This window comes from Pan troglodytes, chromosome 18, assembly GCF_028858775.2.
Source record: "Pan troglodytes isolate AG18354 chromosome 18, NHGRI_mPanTro3-v2.0_pri, whole genome shotgun sequence".
Classification (NCBI taxonomy): domain Eukaryota; kingdom Metazoa; phylum Chordata; class Mammalia; order Primates; family Hominidae; genus Pan; species Pan troglodytes.
The window spans coordinates 78,777,682-78,794,586 of record NC_072416.2 but is presented as its reverse complement, the minus strand read 5'-3'; the positions used below and the strand labels follow the sequence as shown (position 1 = coordinate 78,794,586).

Here is a 16,905-nt window from a genome sequence, read left to right as displayed (position 1 = left end):
GTTTGATCCATGTCCCCACGAAGGACATGAACTCTTCATTTTTTATGGCTGCTTAGTATTCCATGGTGTATATGTGCCACATTTTCTTAACATCCTTTTCTTTCTGATTGAAGTGCTTCCTTTAGGCATTTCTTGTAGGAGCGATCTGGTGTTGATAAAATTTCTCAGCTTTTGTTTGTGTGGGAAAGTCTTTATTCCCCCTTCATGTTTGAAGGAGATTTTCACCAGATATACTATACTAGGGTAAAAGTTTTTTTGTTTTGTTTTGTTTTTTTCCTTTAGCACTTTAAATATGTCATGCCATTCTCTCCTGGCCTGTAAGGTTTCCACTGAAAAGTTTGCTGCCATATGTATTAAAGCTCCTACATTGTGTGCTATTTTTCTTTTTTCTTGCTGCTTTTGGAATCTTTTCTTTATCCTTGAGCTTTGGGAGTTTGACTATTGAATGCCTTTAGATAGCCTTATTTGGGTTAAATCTGCTTTGTCTTCTGTAACCTTCTTGTACTTGGATATTGATATCTTTCTCTAGGCTTGGGAAGTTCTCCGTTATTATCCCTTTGAATAAACTTTCCACTCCCATCTTTTTCCCTACCTCCTCTTTAAGGCCAGTAACTCTTAGATTTGCCCTTTTGAGGCTATTTTCTAGATCCTGTAGGCATGCTTCACTGTTTTTTATTCCTTTTTCTTTTATCTCCTCTGACTATATATTTTTAAATAGCCTGTCTTCAAGCTCACTAATTCTTTCTTACGCTTGTTCAATTCTGCTATTCAGAGTCTGCTGCATTCTTCAGTATGCCAGTTACGCTTTTTAGCTACACAATTTCTGCTTGATTCTTTTTAATTATTTCAATCTCTGTGTTAAATTTATCTAATCGAAGTCTGAATTCCTTCTCTGTGTTATTTTTAATTTCTTTGAGTTTCCTCAGAACAGCTACTTTGAATTCTCTGACTGAAAGGTCACATATCTCCCTTGCTCCAGGGTTAGTACCTGGTGCCTTATTTGGTGAGGTCATGTTTTCCTGGATGATCTTGATTCTTGTAGATGTTTGTGTCTGGGAACTGAAGAGTTAGGTATTTATCTCTCTCTGTAGCCGCCACAGATGGGAATGTGCTGAGTCTCACCTGAAGCCACCCAGTCTCGGAGTGTTACCCAAGGCCCTCAACGTGGTCCCTGTATATTGCTGCTGGTTATTCAGGGCTCTTCAGTTAGCAGGTGATGAATCCTTCCAAGATGGGATCCTTCCCTTGAAGGCAGCACGTTCCCTTCTGGCCCAGACTGGGCCTCATGACTCTGACCAGTGCCCCATCCTGCTGTGACTGAGCTGTTATCCAAAATGCAAGACGAAGTCCTCCCCACTCTTCTCTCTCCTCTCCTCAGGTGGAAAGGAGGGATCTCTTTTGGATACTTGAGGTGTGCAGTCTGGTGTTAGGAGAGCGGTGATACCAGCACTCCCTTAGCCACCCCAGCTGGTGTCTCAGTGGGTTGTGTGCCCCCTGAGTCTACCGGCTCTGGGCCCAGTACGGGACTAGGATTGGCCTTGGAGGTCTAGCCCTTGTGGCCTAGACCACCTTTCAAGTTTATTTAGGGCCCCAGAGCACTTTATCCCATTGTGGCAAGACTTGCAGGAACTCAAGTTCTGACCACTGGGATATCAGTGATTCCCCTCTGGCTAGGGCTGGTCTAAATGCTCCCTCATTGGGTAGACGTCAGCTGAGTTTGGTATGCTTTTGCTTTCTGCTATAACAGGACAACAGTGAGTTCAATGCCTCACAATTGCTACACTCTCCCTTTCCACAGTGCACAAACATGCTTTCCATACCACACTATTGCTTCAGGGGGAGGGGAGAGAGGTGGCGTTTGTGATTCAAGACTGTTTTTCTTACCTCTTCGGTGCTTCTTTCAGCAATATAAAGTTAAAACCGGGTCCTGTGAGTGCTCACCTGATTTTTTGTTCTTACGAAGGTATTTTTTTTGTGTGTAGACAGTTGTTAATTTGATGTCCTTGCAGGGGGGAGGGTACGATCCATGGAGCCTTCTATTGTGCCATCTTGCTCCATTCCCTCATAACTCATTTTTTATTGCTGAATAATGTTGCATATTATGAATGTACCACAGTTTGTTTATCCCTTCACTTATTAAAGGACACAATGGTTGCTTCCAATTTTTGGTGCTTTGAATAAAGGTGCAGTTTTTTGTGTTTTGGTTTTGTTTTGTGACTATAAGGTTTCACATCATTAGGGTGAATGCCTAGGAATGGTGGTTGCTGGTTGATGTGGTAAGACTAGTTTAGCTTTTTAAGAAAAGACAAAACTGTCTTACAAAGTAGCTGTGCCATTTTATATGCCCACCAGCAGTGAATGAGCATTCCTGTCACTCGGCATCCTCTCCAGCTACTGGTGTTGTTGGGTTTTTGGATGTTAGCTAGTCTAATGTGTGTGTAGTGGTACCTCCTGGCTTTAATTTCCTTGCTTTAGTTCCCTAATGAAAAATGATGGTGAATGTCATTTCAATATGCTTGTCATCTGTATAACTTCTTTGTTGAGGTGTCTCTTCAGATCTTTTGCCCATTTTAAAATTATTGAAATTATTTTGTTTAAATTATGTTCTCTGTAATGTCCAATTTAAAATTTTTTTATTTCACGGATCATGTTTTTAGTGTCATATGTAAAAACTCATTGCAAACCCAAGTTCCCTAGAGTTTCTCCTGTACTATCCTCTAGGAGCTTTATAATTTGCATTTTACATTTAGGTCTATGATTCATATTGAGTTAATTTTTGTTTGAAAAGTACAAAGTTTGTGTCTAGGTTCTTTTTTTCCCCTTTTTCAAATGGATATCCATTTGTTCCAGTACAATTTGTTGAGAAAAACTATCCTGTCTCCATTGAATTGTCTTTATTTCTTTGCCAAAGATCACCTCGGTATCTTGCTGTGGATCTATTTCTGGGTCGTCTATCATATACCATTGATGCATGTATCTGTTCTTTCAGCAACACCACGCTGTCTTGATTACTTTAGCTTTATAGTAAGTTTTGGAATTGGGTGGTGTGAGTCCTCCAAGTGGATTCTTACTCATCAGTATTACCTAGGTCTTTTGCCTTCCCAAATAAAGTTTAGAATCAGTTTGCCAATATCTACAAAATAGCTTGCTGGGATTTGAATTGGGATTACATTGAGTCTATAGATCAAGTTGGGAAGAATTGACATATTAAAAATATTGAGTCTTGGCGAAGTGTGGTGGCACACACCTATAATCCCAGCACTTTGGGAGCCTGAGGTGGGAGGATTGTTTGGGGTTGGGAATTTGAGACCAGCCTAGGCAACACAGTGAGACCCTGTTCTCTGCGAAAAATAATAAAATAGCCAGGTGTGTTACCACATGCCTGTAGTCCCAGCTACTTGGGAGGCTAAGGAGGGAATATAGTTTGAGCCTGGGAGGTTGAGGCTGCAGTGAGCTGTGATAGCAGCACTGTACTCCAGCCTGGGTGACACAGCAAGACCTTGTCTCAAGAAAAAAAAAAATGGAGTCTTTCAATTCATTAACACAGATTATTTCTCCATTTACTTCGATTTTCTTTGTTTCATCAGAATTTTACAATTTTTCACATATGGATCTTATACATATTTTGTTAGATTTATATCTACGTATTTCCTGTTTTGGATGCTGTCCTAAACAATATTTTTTAAAGTTTTAACATTTACGTCTAATAGTTGTACATATTTTTGGAATACGTGTGATGCTTAGATACCTGCATAGGATGTGTAATGATCAAATCAGGGTAATCAGGGTAATTGAGATATCCATCACCTCAAACATTTGTCTTGTGTTTGTTTTGGGAAGATTCCAATTCTTCTGTTCTAGCTACTTTGAAATATACAATAAATTATTGTTAAGTATAATCTCTCCATTGTACTATTGAATATTAAAACTTAGTATTTTTTAAAAAAACATCAAGTTCCAGTTGCTTATTGCTGGTATGTGCAAAAGTAACTGACTTTTGTCTGTTAACCTTGTATTCTGTGACCTTGCAGTATTTGCTTATTAGTTCAGGTGTAATTGTTTTTCTTTTTTTCTTTTTTCGTTAATCCAGTTCTTTCGTACTTTCTATGTAGACAGTCTTGTCATCTGTGGACAAAAATCGTTTTATTTATTTCTTCCCAAACTTTATATACTTTTATTTCCCTTAAAAATGTTTTTGCAATCGCTAGGACTCTCAGTGTGATATTGAAAAAGAGAGAGAACATCTTTTTCTTATTTCAGATCTTAAGGGCAAAGCATCCATTTCTCACGGCTAAGTAAGACATTATCTGTAGGTATTTTGTAGATGTTCTTTGCCAAATTGAAGAAGTCCCTTTCGTTTCCCCCTTTTTTTTTAAGTTTGTGCTTTTTAGGAACTAAAAGATTTTTTTTTAATGTATACATATTCAGAACGTGCAGGTTTGTTACATAAGTATACACGTGCCATGGTGGTTTGCTGCACCTATCAACCTGTCATCTACATTAGGTATTTCTTCTAATGCTATTCCTCCCCTAACACTCCACCCCCAGACAAGCCCCAGTGTGTGATGTTCCTCTCCCTGTGTCCATGTGTTCTCATTGTTCAACTCTCACTTATGAGTGAGAATATGCGGTGTTTGGCGTTCTGCTCATGTGTTCATTTGCTGAGAATGATGGTTTGCAGCTTCATCCATGTCTCTGCAAAGGACATGAACTCATCCTTTTTTATGGCTGCATAGTATTCCATGGTATATACGTGCCACATTTTCTTAATCCAGTCTATCGTTGATGGGCGTTGGGGTTGGTTCCAAGTCTTTGCTATTGTGAACAGGGCTGCAGTAAACATACGTGTGCATGTGTCTTCACAGTAGAATGATTTATAATCCTTTGGGTATATACCCAGTATGGGATTGCTGGGTTAAATGGTATTTCTGGTTCTAGATCCTTGAGGAATCGCCACACTGTCTTCCACAATGGTTGAAGTAATTTACACTCCCACCAAAAGTGTAAAAGCTTCCTATTTCTCCACATCCTCTCCAGCACCTGTTGTTTCCTGACTTCTTAATGATCGCCATTCTAACTGGCGTGAGATGGTATCTCATTGTGATTTTGATTTGCATTTCTGTAATGACCAGTGATGATGAGCTTTTTTTCATGTATTTGTTGGCTGCATACATTTCTTGAGAAATGTCTGTTCATATCCTTTGCCCACTTTTTGATGGGGTTGTTTGGGTTTTTTCTTGTAAATTTGTTTAAGTTCCTTGTGGATTCTGGATATTAGCCCTTTGTCAGATGAATAGATAGCAAAAATTTTCTCCCATTCTGTAGGTTGCCTGTTCACTCTCATGATAGTTTCTTTTGCTGTACAGAAGCTCTTTAGTTTAATTAGATCCCATTTGTCAATTTTGGCTTTTCTTACCATTGCTTTTGGTGTTTTAATCATGAAGTGTTTGCCCATGCCTGTGTCCTGAATGGTATTGCCTAGGTTTTCTTCTAGAGTTGGGCTTTAGGTGTTACTTTTAAGTCTAATCCATCTTGAGTTAATTTTTCTATAAGGCATAAGAAAGGGGTCCAATTTCAGTTTTCTGCATATGGCTAGCTGGTTTTCCCAACACCGTTTATTAAATAGGGAATCCTTTCCTCATTGCTTGTTTTTGTCAGATTTGTCAAAGATCAGATTGTTGTAGATGAGTGGTGTTATTTCTGAGGCCTCTGTTCTGTTCCATTGGTCTATATGTCTGTTTTGGTACCAGTACCATGCTGTTTTGGTTACCGTAGCTTTGTAGTATAGTTTGAAGTCAGGTAGCATGATGCCTCCAGCTTTGTTCTTTTTGCTTAAGATTGTCTTGGCTATACAGACTCTTTTTTGGCTCCATATGAAATTTAAAGTAATTTTTTCTAATTCTGTAAAGAAATTCAGTGGTAACTTGATAGAGATAGCATTGAATCTTTAAATTACTTTGAGCAGTAGGGCCATTTTTACGATATTGATTCTTCCTATCCATGAGCATGGAATGTTTTTCCATTTGTTTGTGTCCTCTCTTATTTCCTTGAGCAGTGGTGTGTGGTTCTTCTTGAAGAGGTCCTTCACATCCCTTGTAAGTTGTATGCCTAAGTATTTTATTCTCTTTGTAGCAATTGTGAATGGTAGTTCACTCATGATTTGGCTGGCTGTCTGTTATTGTTGTGTAGGAATGCTTGTGATTTTTGCACGTTGATTTTGTATCCTGAGACTTTGCTGAAGTTGTTTATGAGCTTAAGGAGATTTTGGGCTGAGATGATGGGGTTTTCTAAATATACAATCACATCATCTGCAAACAGAGACAATTGGACGAGGAAGTCCCTTTCTATTGGATTTTGTGAGATGCTTTTTCTACATCAATTGATATGATCATATGGTTTTTCTTCTTTTAGCCTATTGATGTGGTGGATCACATTGATTGGTTTCCAAATATTGAACCAGCTTCTTATACCTGATTGTGGCATATAATTCCCTTTATACATTGATGTGCTAATATTTTGCTGAAGATTATTTTTCCATCTGTGTTCATGAGAGATATCAGTCTACTATTCTGTGTTCTTGTAATGTCTTTATCTGGCTTTGGTATTAGGGCAACTCAAGCCTCATGGAATGAATTAGGAAGTGTTCCTCTGAACCTGTTTTCTGGAACAGCTTTTGGAGAATTGGTATTATTTCTTCCAAAAATGTTTGGTGTAATTCTTTGGGCTTGATGCTTTCTTTGTTAGCTTATTAATTATTGATTCAGTTTCTTTAGTAGAAATTCCTTCAGTTTCTTTTTTTTATAGCCCTATTCAGATGAGATGATGTATTTCTCCTTGTGTATATTTTGGAAGTTTGTGTCTTGATTAAAGAAATTTCATCTAAGTTATCAAATACATGGGCAGAGCAGTTTTTCTTAGGATTTCTTTATTATCCTTTTATTTATTTATTTTTTTTAATTATACTTTAAGTTCTAGGGTACATGTGCACAATGTGCAGGTTACATATGTATACATGTGCCGTGTTGGTTTGCTGTACCCATTAACTCCTCATTTACATTAGATATTTCTCCTAATACTATCCCTCACCCATGTCCCCACCCCACGACAGGCCCTGGTGTGTGATGTTCCCCGCCCTGGGTCCAAGTGTTCTCATTGTTCAATTCCCACCTATGTGTGAGAGCATGCGGTGTTTGGTTTTCTGTCCTTGCGATAGTTTGCTCAGAATGATAGTTTCCACCTTCATCCATGTCGCTGCAAACGACATGAACTCATCCTTTTTTATGGTTGCATAGTATTCCATGGTGTATATTTGCCACATTTTCTTAATCCAGTCTATCACTGATGGACATTTGGGTTCTTTCCAATTGTGAGCTATTGTAAATAGTGCCGCAGTAAACATGTGTGCATATGTCTTTATAGTAGCATGATTTATAAGATCAATAGTGATGCCCCCTCTTTCATTTCTGATATTGGTAGTTTGTGTCTTCCTTCCCTCTCTCTTTCCCTTTTTTTTTTTTTGGACGGAGGTATTTGGGAAGTGTTTTCAAAATACACATTTGAGCCTCTTCCTATATCTGCTTCCGATGGAGGTTTGGGGGTGTTGGCTTGGCCTTGCTTTCTTTAGAACATCCCAGAGCTCCTGATGTATCCTGTGTGAGGCTGGAGACTGGGAACCGTTATACATCTGGATCATTCTGTTTTTAGTTTTCAAACCTTTTCAGCAGGGCACTTTCAGGCCATTTGTGAATGTTAATATGTGAAACAGAAAAATGCAAAGCCATTGTAATTGGTTTGCGAGAGGCAGAGAGAGACCTAAGGATACTGCCTGCTTGGTATTCACCCCTCTCATCTCAAGGCAGCGCCTGAGGAAGCACTAGGGGGGTCCCAGAGCCCCATCTCTGGTTCTCATATTAAATAAGGTCATGCCCGTGAATGTATTTGAGGGTGGTGCTTAGCACATAATACGGGTTGGATAAAGGTTAGCTGCTGGTCTTGCTCTTATTGATAATTTCCTATCGTTCATAGGCACCCACCAGTGGAGAGGGCTGCCTCTCAGGGTGGTCAGTGGATTCCCTGTGGCCAAGGAATCTGAGCAGAAGCTGATGTATGGGAGAAGAGAGTAGAGGACCGCGCAGGGCCTTCACAAAGAGCCCTCTAGGTCCCCTTCTGAATTTGGAGATGCAGGAATTCAGCCTGTCTCTTCACCTTCCCTCTTCCTAGAACAGAGGGTGGCACAGGGGAGAAGGTGGTGTGTCCCAGCACATCCAAACCTTTCCATTGGAAATCCCAACGTCCTCTGATCACATCCTTCTAGGATCGTGGTCCATTTCAGTTTCTTACATTGTTTATCTGGTTTTGGAAGGCTCTGCTCTGACCAATGGGGGATTGAACCTGCACAGTCCGGTGAAGAGGAAGCTGGAAGCGGAGAAGGACTACGTCTTTGACAAAAGGCTCAGATACAGTGTCCGCCAGAATGAAAGCAACTGTCGGTTTCGAGACATCGTCGTGCGGAAGGAAGAAGGGTTCACGCACATCCTGCTGTCCAGTCAGACCTCGGATAACAATGCCCTGACACCTGAGGTAAGGGGTGGCGGCCAGAGGGAAGGGCAGGCTGGGCTGTGGCTCCTTCTCACTCAGAATGGAACATTGGCTTTCTCCTTCCTTCCATCAGGGAGCTGAGGACGGTAACTAGCGTGCATAAAAACTTGACTGCAGTGCGCAATTTGCTCATCATTTTATATACATTATCCTATTTGATCTTTATGACCATGTAATGATACCCTCTCATCTTATGGATGAAGACCATGGGGAGAGGGACTCACTGAACTGATCGTGGACACTGACTTAGCCAAGGGGCAGACCCAGAATCCAAACATCACATCTTGGGCTTTTCCAGCTAAACTTTGTTGTCATCAGCATGTCATATTTGTTGGCCGCAGATATAATTCACTCAGTTAATGTATCTCACTCAGTTTATAATACATATATATGTTACTACATATTGTATATATAATTGAGACAGATTGATTTCACATACCATAAATGTCACCCTTTTAAAATGTACAATTCAGTGATTTTTAATATATTCACAAGGTTGTGCAAGCATCATCACTATTGAATTCCAGAACATCTTCATCACCCCAAGAAGAAACCTCACCCACATGAAATAGTAACTTCCATTCTCCTTTCCCCCATGCCCTGGAAACCACTCATCTACTTTCTGTCTCTATAGATTTGCCTATTCCGGACAGTTTGTATCAATGGAAACGTGCAGTATGTAGCCTTTTGTGTCTGGCTTCTTTCACTTAGCATGTTTTCATGTTTCATCCATGTTTTAGTGTGTATCCATACTTCATTCCTTTTTATGGCTAAATAATATTCCATTGTATGAATAGACTATATTTTATCTATCACCTTTTCTATTTGTTGGACGTTTGGCTTGTTTCTACTTTTGATTTTTATGGATAATATTTCTACAAATGTTATATACAAGTTTCTATGTGAACATATATTTTCAGGTTTCTTGGATATATTTCTAATTTCTGATTTTCTTGAATCTATTCCAATTCTTAGAATTGCTGGGTCATATTGCTTACCGTATTTTTCGAGGAACTGCAAAAACTGTTTTCCACAGTGGGTCCCCCATTTTACGTTCTGACCAGTAGTATGTGAGGGTTCTAGGTTCTCTGTATCCTCGATAACACTTGTTACGTCTGTCTTTTTTATTATAGCAATACTAGTGCATGTGAGGTGGTATCTCACTGTGGCTTTGGTTTGCATTTCCCTGATGACTAGTCATGTTGAGCATCTTTTCATGAGTGCATTGGTCATTTATCTCTTCTTTCTATTCACATCCTTTGCCTATTTTTAAAATTAGGTCACTTTTCTTTCTATGGTTGACTTTTAGGCATTCTTTATTTACTCTAGATAGTAAGGCCTTATCAGCTACATGACTTGAAAATATGTTCTCCTATTCTGAGAGTTGATGTTTTACTTTTTTGATAGTGCCCTATGACAAACAAATTTTTAAATTTTGATGAAGTCTGTTTTACTGCTTTTTCTACATTACTTTTTAAATATTAATCATTCTTATGTCTTAGGTGAATAAAATAGGGAAACAATGAATACTTAATGCAGTAAGATTGATAACATCATTCAAAATACAGGGTACATGGCAGGAGAAGGGAACAGATTCTTGGCGGCACAAAGGTGGGAAGATGCTCCACGAAGCAGCCTTTTCCTACAAGATGCCTGGGGTAGGGCAGTAGAGTGGTAAATGGCGATAACAGTGATGACAGCCACTGAACAGGGGCTCTTTGTTCCTTGTATTTGCTGTTTATCTCATGTCATTTCGTCACCTCCCTTCTGATGTAGGATTGTTATGATCCACATTGTATAGATGAGAAAATTTAGGCTTAAACAACCCAACTGGGCTAGGGTCTCACAGCTTAACCAAGTAGGTGCCAGGAGGGCAGGGGTGCTGTTCTTGCTTGCCCTTTTGTCTCTTCTGTTCATCCCAGTGCCAGGCCCACTGAAGACATTTAACTCCGAGACCCCTTTTTCTGTCCTTGCAATATCCTGTATTCTCTTTTTCATAATAGCAATGGGAGGTTAATGAGAAGGGTATGTTTTGGGGGATGAAGTCAGGGGATGGCCACTCACTCACATCGGGATAATAGAATGACCTAGCATTGTCCAGTGTACCCCGTACCATCAGGGAGGCATAGGAAGTGGGGTGGGGAGGGAGGTGCTGTGCTCTTGAATTTGTGATTGCATTATTATTATGGTTGAAATAGACCCTGGTTCTTTTACGGGGTTGTGGGTGCGGCCATCTGGAATGATTGACAAATGGTGAGGGAAGCACTGTGGCTAAAGCTTTGGGGTTGTGGGGTAGTGGTTGTGTGCTGCCCCTTCTCTGAGCATGGTGTTTTGGGGGCCTCTCCATCCTCCGCCTGTAACAGAAGCATCCCTGGGGTTCTCTGCTGTGTAGACCTCTGTGTAGGATTCAAAGAAGCCCAGAGCCTGCAGTCCACCCCGAAAGCAGCTCTTCATATGTTTATACACCTGGAAACCTCATTATTTTAAGCTCATCATGACATCTGCACAGACCAGTTTTTCCTAGATTCTTTCTACTTCACTACTTTCTAAAAGCATGCTCTAAAAAGGCACAGCATTTTCTTTCAAGAAATTGAACACATGTGAAATCTCCAGTTCATTCCCTCTGTGGAGCAGCCCTGGGTGGTAACTGTTGCCCACTCATCATGGAAAACATGTTGTGCTCGTCTGATTTAAGGTGCACAGGTTCTCACCTCCTGAGCTGCGGGCTTGGTTAATTGGGGTTCCTGTCCTAATCAGTGTCAGTCGGTTACAGAACAGGAGGAAAACAGTCAAAGTTATTGATCTGGTATTTTCAGCTGTCTCAACAACTGAAGGGGATTGAGTATGTGGGTGAGCCAGCTGACTGGGTAAAGCAGCCCCTAATGAAGGTCCTACTGAAATGAAGAGGCTGTGTGAGAGGAGGAATACAGGTTTTAGTCTAGCAGACCTGGCTTCCCATCCTCCCTTCAACTTACCATGCTGTTACCTTGGGAAGTTACTTTGCTGCTCTGAGCTTCCTCCTTTATAGAAATTTTACAGTATTTTGATGGCAAGATTAGAGAGAATGTATGCACAGGAGCCCACAAAGTACCTGGCATACAGGAGGTATGTAATAAATGTTCCCATCATTGTTAATGTGAAGCAGAGGCCATTTAATTTCCACCAGCAGACATTGCCTTGCTTGTGAATGGAGGAACCAGAAGGCGACCACTTTCATGGTTATAATTAAATTGCTTTTTCTAGTTGGATATGTAACATTGGTTGGATTGGCCTCATGGGCAGAAATTCATACATTACTGTGTGCATTAAGTAGATTCTGAAGCTAGTGGGTTTGCTGTAATATTTCTCCTGTCTGGGATACATCAGAGAACCAGGAGATGAACAGAAATGCCCCTTAAGGAAAGAGTCAGTGAAACAGATGACAGTCTCCTTGATTGAAAGCTTATCCACTTCCCCACTGGGAGAAGACTCCAGGTCTTCCTTCAGTGCCCTTGGCCTCAGCCCACAATCCTACCACTACTCTCAGGAACACAGCAGACATGCAGGAGTCCCCTTTCACAGCCCTCTTGTCGTGGCCCCATGTGCAAACCTGTCTCAAGGCCGGTTCACCTTTATCTTGAATAGCTCTTTCATATGTTTACTTCTATTTCCACCATAACCATTACAGTCCACTACTAGGCTATTTTGTCTGGACTACTGTAATTAGCCATCTCATAAGTCTGCCTCCTTTCATGCTTCCTGCCCTGTAATCCATTCTGCATAAGGCAGGCAGAATGATCTTCCAGAAATGCAGCTGTGGCCAAGTCAACCCTTTATACGCACACCCCTCCCCAACCAAATGTGTCGATGGCTCCTGATTACCCTGGCTGACAGTCAGAACCCTCAGCGTGGTGCAGTCCCACCTCATCGTGCAGCCCACCTCACATACCTTTCCTCCTGTACCTCAGTCACCTGGTTTGCTTTCATGCTTACACCTGCCCCGGGGCCTTTATATGTGCTCTGACTGGAACAGGCCTTTCTTCCTCCTTGCTTCACTCACTCTTGGTCTTCCTTCAGGTCTCAGTTCACCCATCACTTGCACAAGTCTTATCACAGTTGTTAGTCTACATGTATTTGTGGGGTGACTTGTTAAATGTCTGATATCCCCCCCTCCTCCATTAGACTGTAAACTTCTTGGGGATAAAGACTGGCATTCTCTTAATTCAGTAAACATTTGTTAAATTCTTTTATGTGAAAGGGTCTGGACTAGGTGCTGTAAGGGATATAAAGATGGTAAGTATACTATTTTAGCTCTTATGGGATTGTATTAGTTATCTATAACTGTGTAGCAGATTGTTTTAAACTTAGCATTTTAAAACAGCACACGTTTGTTGTCTCATAATTGCTGTGGGTCAGGAATCTGGGCATGGCTCAGCCAGATGCTTCCAGCTCAAGGTCTCTTACAAGGCTGCTGTCAAGTGGAGGCTGGGGCTGCAGTCTCACACGAAGACTCAACTGGAGGAGAATTCACTTCCAAGCTCACCCACGTGGTTGTTGGATGCATCTGTTTCCTGCCATGTGGGCCTCTTCTGAGGGCTACTCATGACAAAGCAGCTTTATTCCCTCAGAGCAAGAACTCCAAGAAAGAGCAAGAGAGGATGATCCTTTTGTCACCTATTCTCCTCCTGAAGATGACCTGCCATCATTTTGGCATCTTCTGTTGAAGCCAGTTGCTAGGTCCAGTCTTCTCTTGAGGGTGGGATTTACAGAAGAGTGTGAATACAAGGGGTTTAAATCACACAGAAGGCAAGATGCAGTAAGGAGGTGCACATTCTACAAGGGAGTTTGTCAGAAGAATCACAACAAGGATTTAAAGTATTCAGGGTTTTGGGAGAAGGGAGAGTATGCATCTAGTCTAGGGTATGGGGAAATCTCCCTTGAAGGTGGTTGCATTTGAGATAGGCCTGGTGTGACTGGATTTCAGCAGGTACAGATGAAGTATACAGAGAAGGACCCTGATTGATTCCTCTTTTACATCACATTCTAATTAATTTGGTTATCTGGGTGTAAACCCACGCCAGATCCAAAGCTAGAGGTCATAGAGGGGGAGTCTGTTCTCTCTAGCAGACAACTAATAGCAGGTGCAAGTGACATCTAGGAAGTGCATAATGAGGGCAATGAATGTACAGGACATATTTAGGACTTCAAAATGCATAGCAGTCTGGGACTATTTGTTATAGAATCACATCCCAGAAGCCTCTAAGAAGAATTTTCTGTTATAGGCCAGCAGGTGACCATTGAGAGGTAGTTATATGCATACAGTATATTCTGTTTAAGAAGGAAAGAGAATGTGGACTAATTTCGGAACATTTTACTTTAAATGAACCAGTTACATTATTAAATTTGGGGTCTTTCAAGAAGGTAGAATCTTAGCCATCTGTCCAAATTGAATTACCAACACCAAAAGGAAAGAAAAGAGATATAAACTAGATATAACTTTTTTAAAAATGAAAAACAGTATAGTTTGTACTTTTGTATCAATAAAATGCAAATTTATTTTCAGTTTAATTCATAAATGAGATGGCTGTTTTGTTTGGTCTTTTATTTATTTTTTCTTAACGAATTGAGAAGTAGGTAAGTATGGCCTTAGCCAGAGAAGCTACTCTCTGAGTCATCTATAGAATTTCAGTTCACCTCTTTACAGCAGGGTTTCTTTTTTTTTTTATTTGCCTCTCAGAGAAATAGAGTTCATGTATAGGTGAGAGTATATCTATTTCTGGAGGCAGATGGATTAAAGGACCCACAAGATAGTGGCCTGTGAGCTTTTTTGATGTTCAAAATGAATATCTGTTGCTTATACCCAGATAGGCTGGAATGTGCTTATTCCATCCTTCCAGCAGGGCACAGGCCTGGAGATTCTCAATTCAGATTGACATCCAGCCCTGTTTTTTCCACCAAAATCCTATCCATTAAAAAAAATCGTCCAACAGTATAAAGTAGGAGAAAGTAAAGGATGGTTAGCATGAGATTTAAATCATGGTCGTGCCTCTTACTGTTGGTGTGACCTTGGACATCTTACTGCACCTGTCTGAGTCTTCATGGTGTTACTTTCAAGGTTGAGATACCATCTCCTACCTTACCAGATTTTTGTTTGGAATAAAATTCCTGGTGCAATTCCTGGCACTACTAGGTGCTTAAGAAATGGAAGTTCTTTTAAAACTTTAACCTTAAAAAACAGTATTTTCCCAGTATCCCCCTAACTTCCATACACCGTGATGATGCCTGTGGAGTCTTTAATAGTGATCCTTTGGAAGTTTGCTCACTTGTCATCTCCTCTGTTAGCCTCTAAGCTTCACCCAGGCACACGCCATGCCTTGTTTTCTATCACTATGTACTTTCTGCTCTTGTTTTAGCAATCCAGTGATTGGGTGTTCTTTATTTTATCTTCCTCCCCATTCGTTGTAATTCATGTATTTTTAAGAAGTTATCCCTAAATTATATACACATAGCAAAGGCTAAGAGTAATTACCTCCACCACTTCCGAATATAACCTTGACATGCTCCAACCCTAGTCATTCCTCCTCTCATCCTCTACAATATTATTGCCTGCTACTACAGTTCTACGCCGTACCAACCCCTGCCCTCAAATTAATGAATATCAGTATTATGATTTTTATAGTCAGTTTTTTTTATTAACAACACATTCACCAATTTTTTCCTTTTTTTTTTTTTTTTTTAGATGGGATTTCATTCTGTCACCGAGGTTGGAGTACAGTGGTACGATCTCGGTTCACTGCAACCTCTGCCTCCCATCCTTCTGCTGAAGAGCTGGGACCACTGGCATGCACCACCATGCCTGGCTAATTTTTTTTTTTTGTATTTTTAGGAGAGTTGGGGTTTCATCATGTTGCCCAGGCTGGCCTCGAACTCCTGAGCTCAGGCAATCTGCCTGCCTCAGCCTCCCAAAGTGCCAGAATTACAGGTGTGATCCACCAATTTCTTTGCTGGTTATTATTCCTTGCACGTCAGTTTTTGTTTCTGAATATAGTTTCTTTTTCTTGAAGTACATTCCTTTTTAGTTCTTTTAGTGAGGGTCTAAAAATGGTAAACATTCTTTGACTGAAAATGCCTAATTTTTACCCTTCCTTTTAAGTGAATTTAACTGAGTGAAGAATTTGTTGACAGTTGTTTTCCTCAGCACCTTGACAATTGTATTCTGCTACCTTCTGGAATTTATTTCTGCTATGTAGAATTTGCCTCCAGTTAAATATTTGCCCTCTGTAGGTAAGCTTTCTTTTTCCTCTGGATGTATTTAAGGTTTTGCTTTGTCTTTGATGTTCTGAAGTTTAAATATGATATGTCTGTGCATGCATGTATTGTTATTTCTATTGCGTAGCTTTTTGTTGTAGTTCTTAAATTTTAGTATTCAAGTCTGTGGTAGATAGAAGCCCTCTCCCCAAGATGTTCATGTCCAAATCTCCAGAATCTATGACTATGCTAGGTTCCATGGCTAGGGGGAATTAAGGTTTCAGATATACAATTAAGGGTGCCAGTTAGCTGACCTTAAAATAGAGAGTATTCTAGACTACCTGGATGGGCTCAATGTAATCACAAGGGTCTTTAAATGTAGATGAGAGAAGCAGAAGAATCTGTCAGAGTGACACAGACTGAGAAAGTGAGGAAGACCCAGCTCGGCATTATTGCCTTTGATGATGGAGGAAGGGGCCATGAACCAAGGAATGTGGGTGGCCTCTATAAGCTGGAAAAGGCAAGAAAATGATTCTCCCTTAGCGCCTCCACAAAGGAATGCAGTCTTGCTGACAACTTGATTTTAGCCCAGTAAACCTGCATCAGACATCTGACCTACGGGACTATAAGATAATAAGTTTATGTTATTTTATGCTGCCAAATTTATAGTAATTTTTTACAGCAGCCATAGGAAACTAGTGGATCTTTCATCAATTCTGTTAAATTCTCATCCTTTATCTCTTTCGATATTGACTTTCTCCTCTTCTCTGTGATCTCCTGATAGAATCCCTACAACACCAATTTTAAATCTTAGCATTCTTGTCTTTAATTTCTCTGTTATATTTTCCATCTCTGTTTTTCTGTGCTACGTTTTGGTCAGTTACTTCAGGTCTTTCAGTTAATTTATGCTCCCTTTAGCACCACCTAATCTGCTGTTGATCTCAGCAGATGTCCATGACTTTGTTTTTCATTTCCAGAAGTTTCTTTTTCTCCTCAAATCTATTTTTTCCCCATATTCTCCTGTTCTTTCCTTATTGTTCATGTCTCTTTTCCTCTCTGTGATTATTTGAAACATCCCTA

The 16,905-nt window shown here is 40.3% G+C and overlaps 1 protein-coding gene across 3 annotated transcripts in view; it reads left to right on the top strand.

The window, feature by feature from the left end:
* Positions 1-16,905, top strand: part of CDYL2 (chromodomain Y like 2) — a 207,597-nt gene that overhangs the window by 169,379 nt on the left and 21,313 nt on the right. For all 3 annotated transcript variants that reach the window (XM_016928528.4, XM_016928529.4, NM_001280141.1), the window contains 1 exon segment: positions 8,363-8,580. In XM_016928528.4, the coding sequence (XP_016784017.2) occupies positions 8,363-8,580 (218 nt within the window).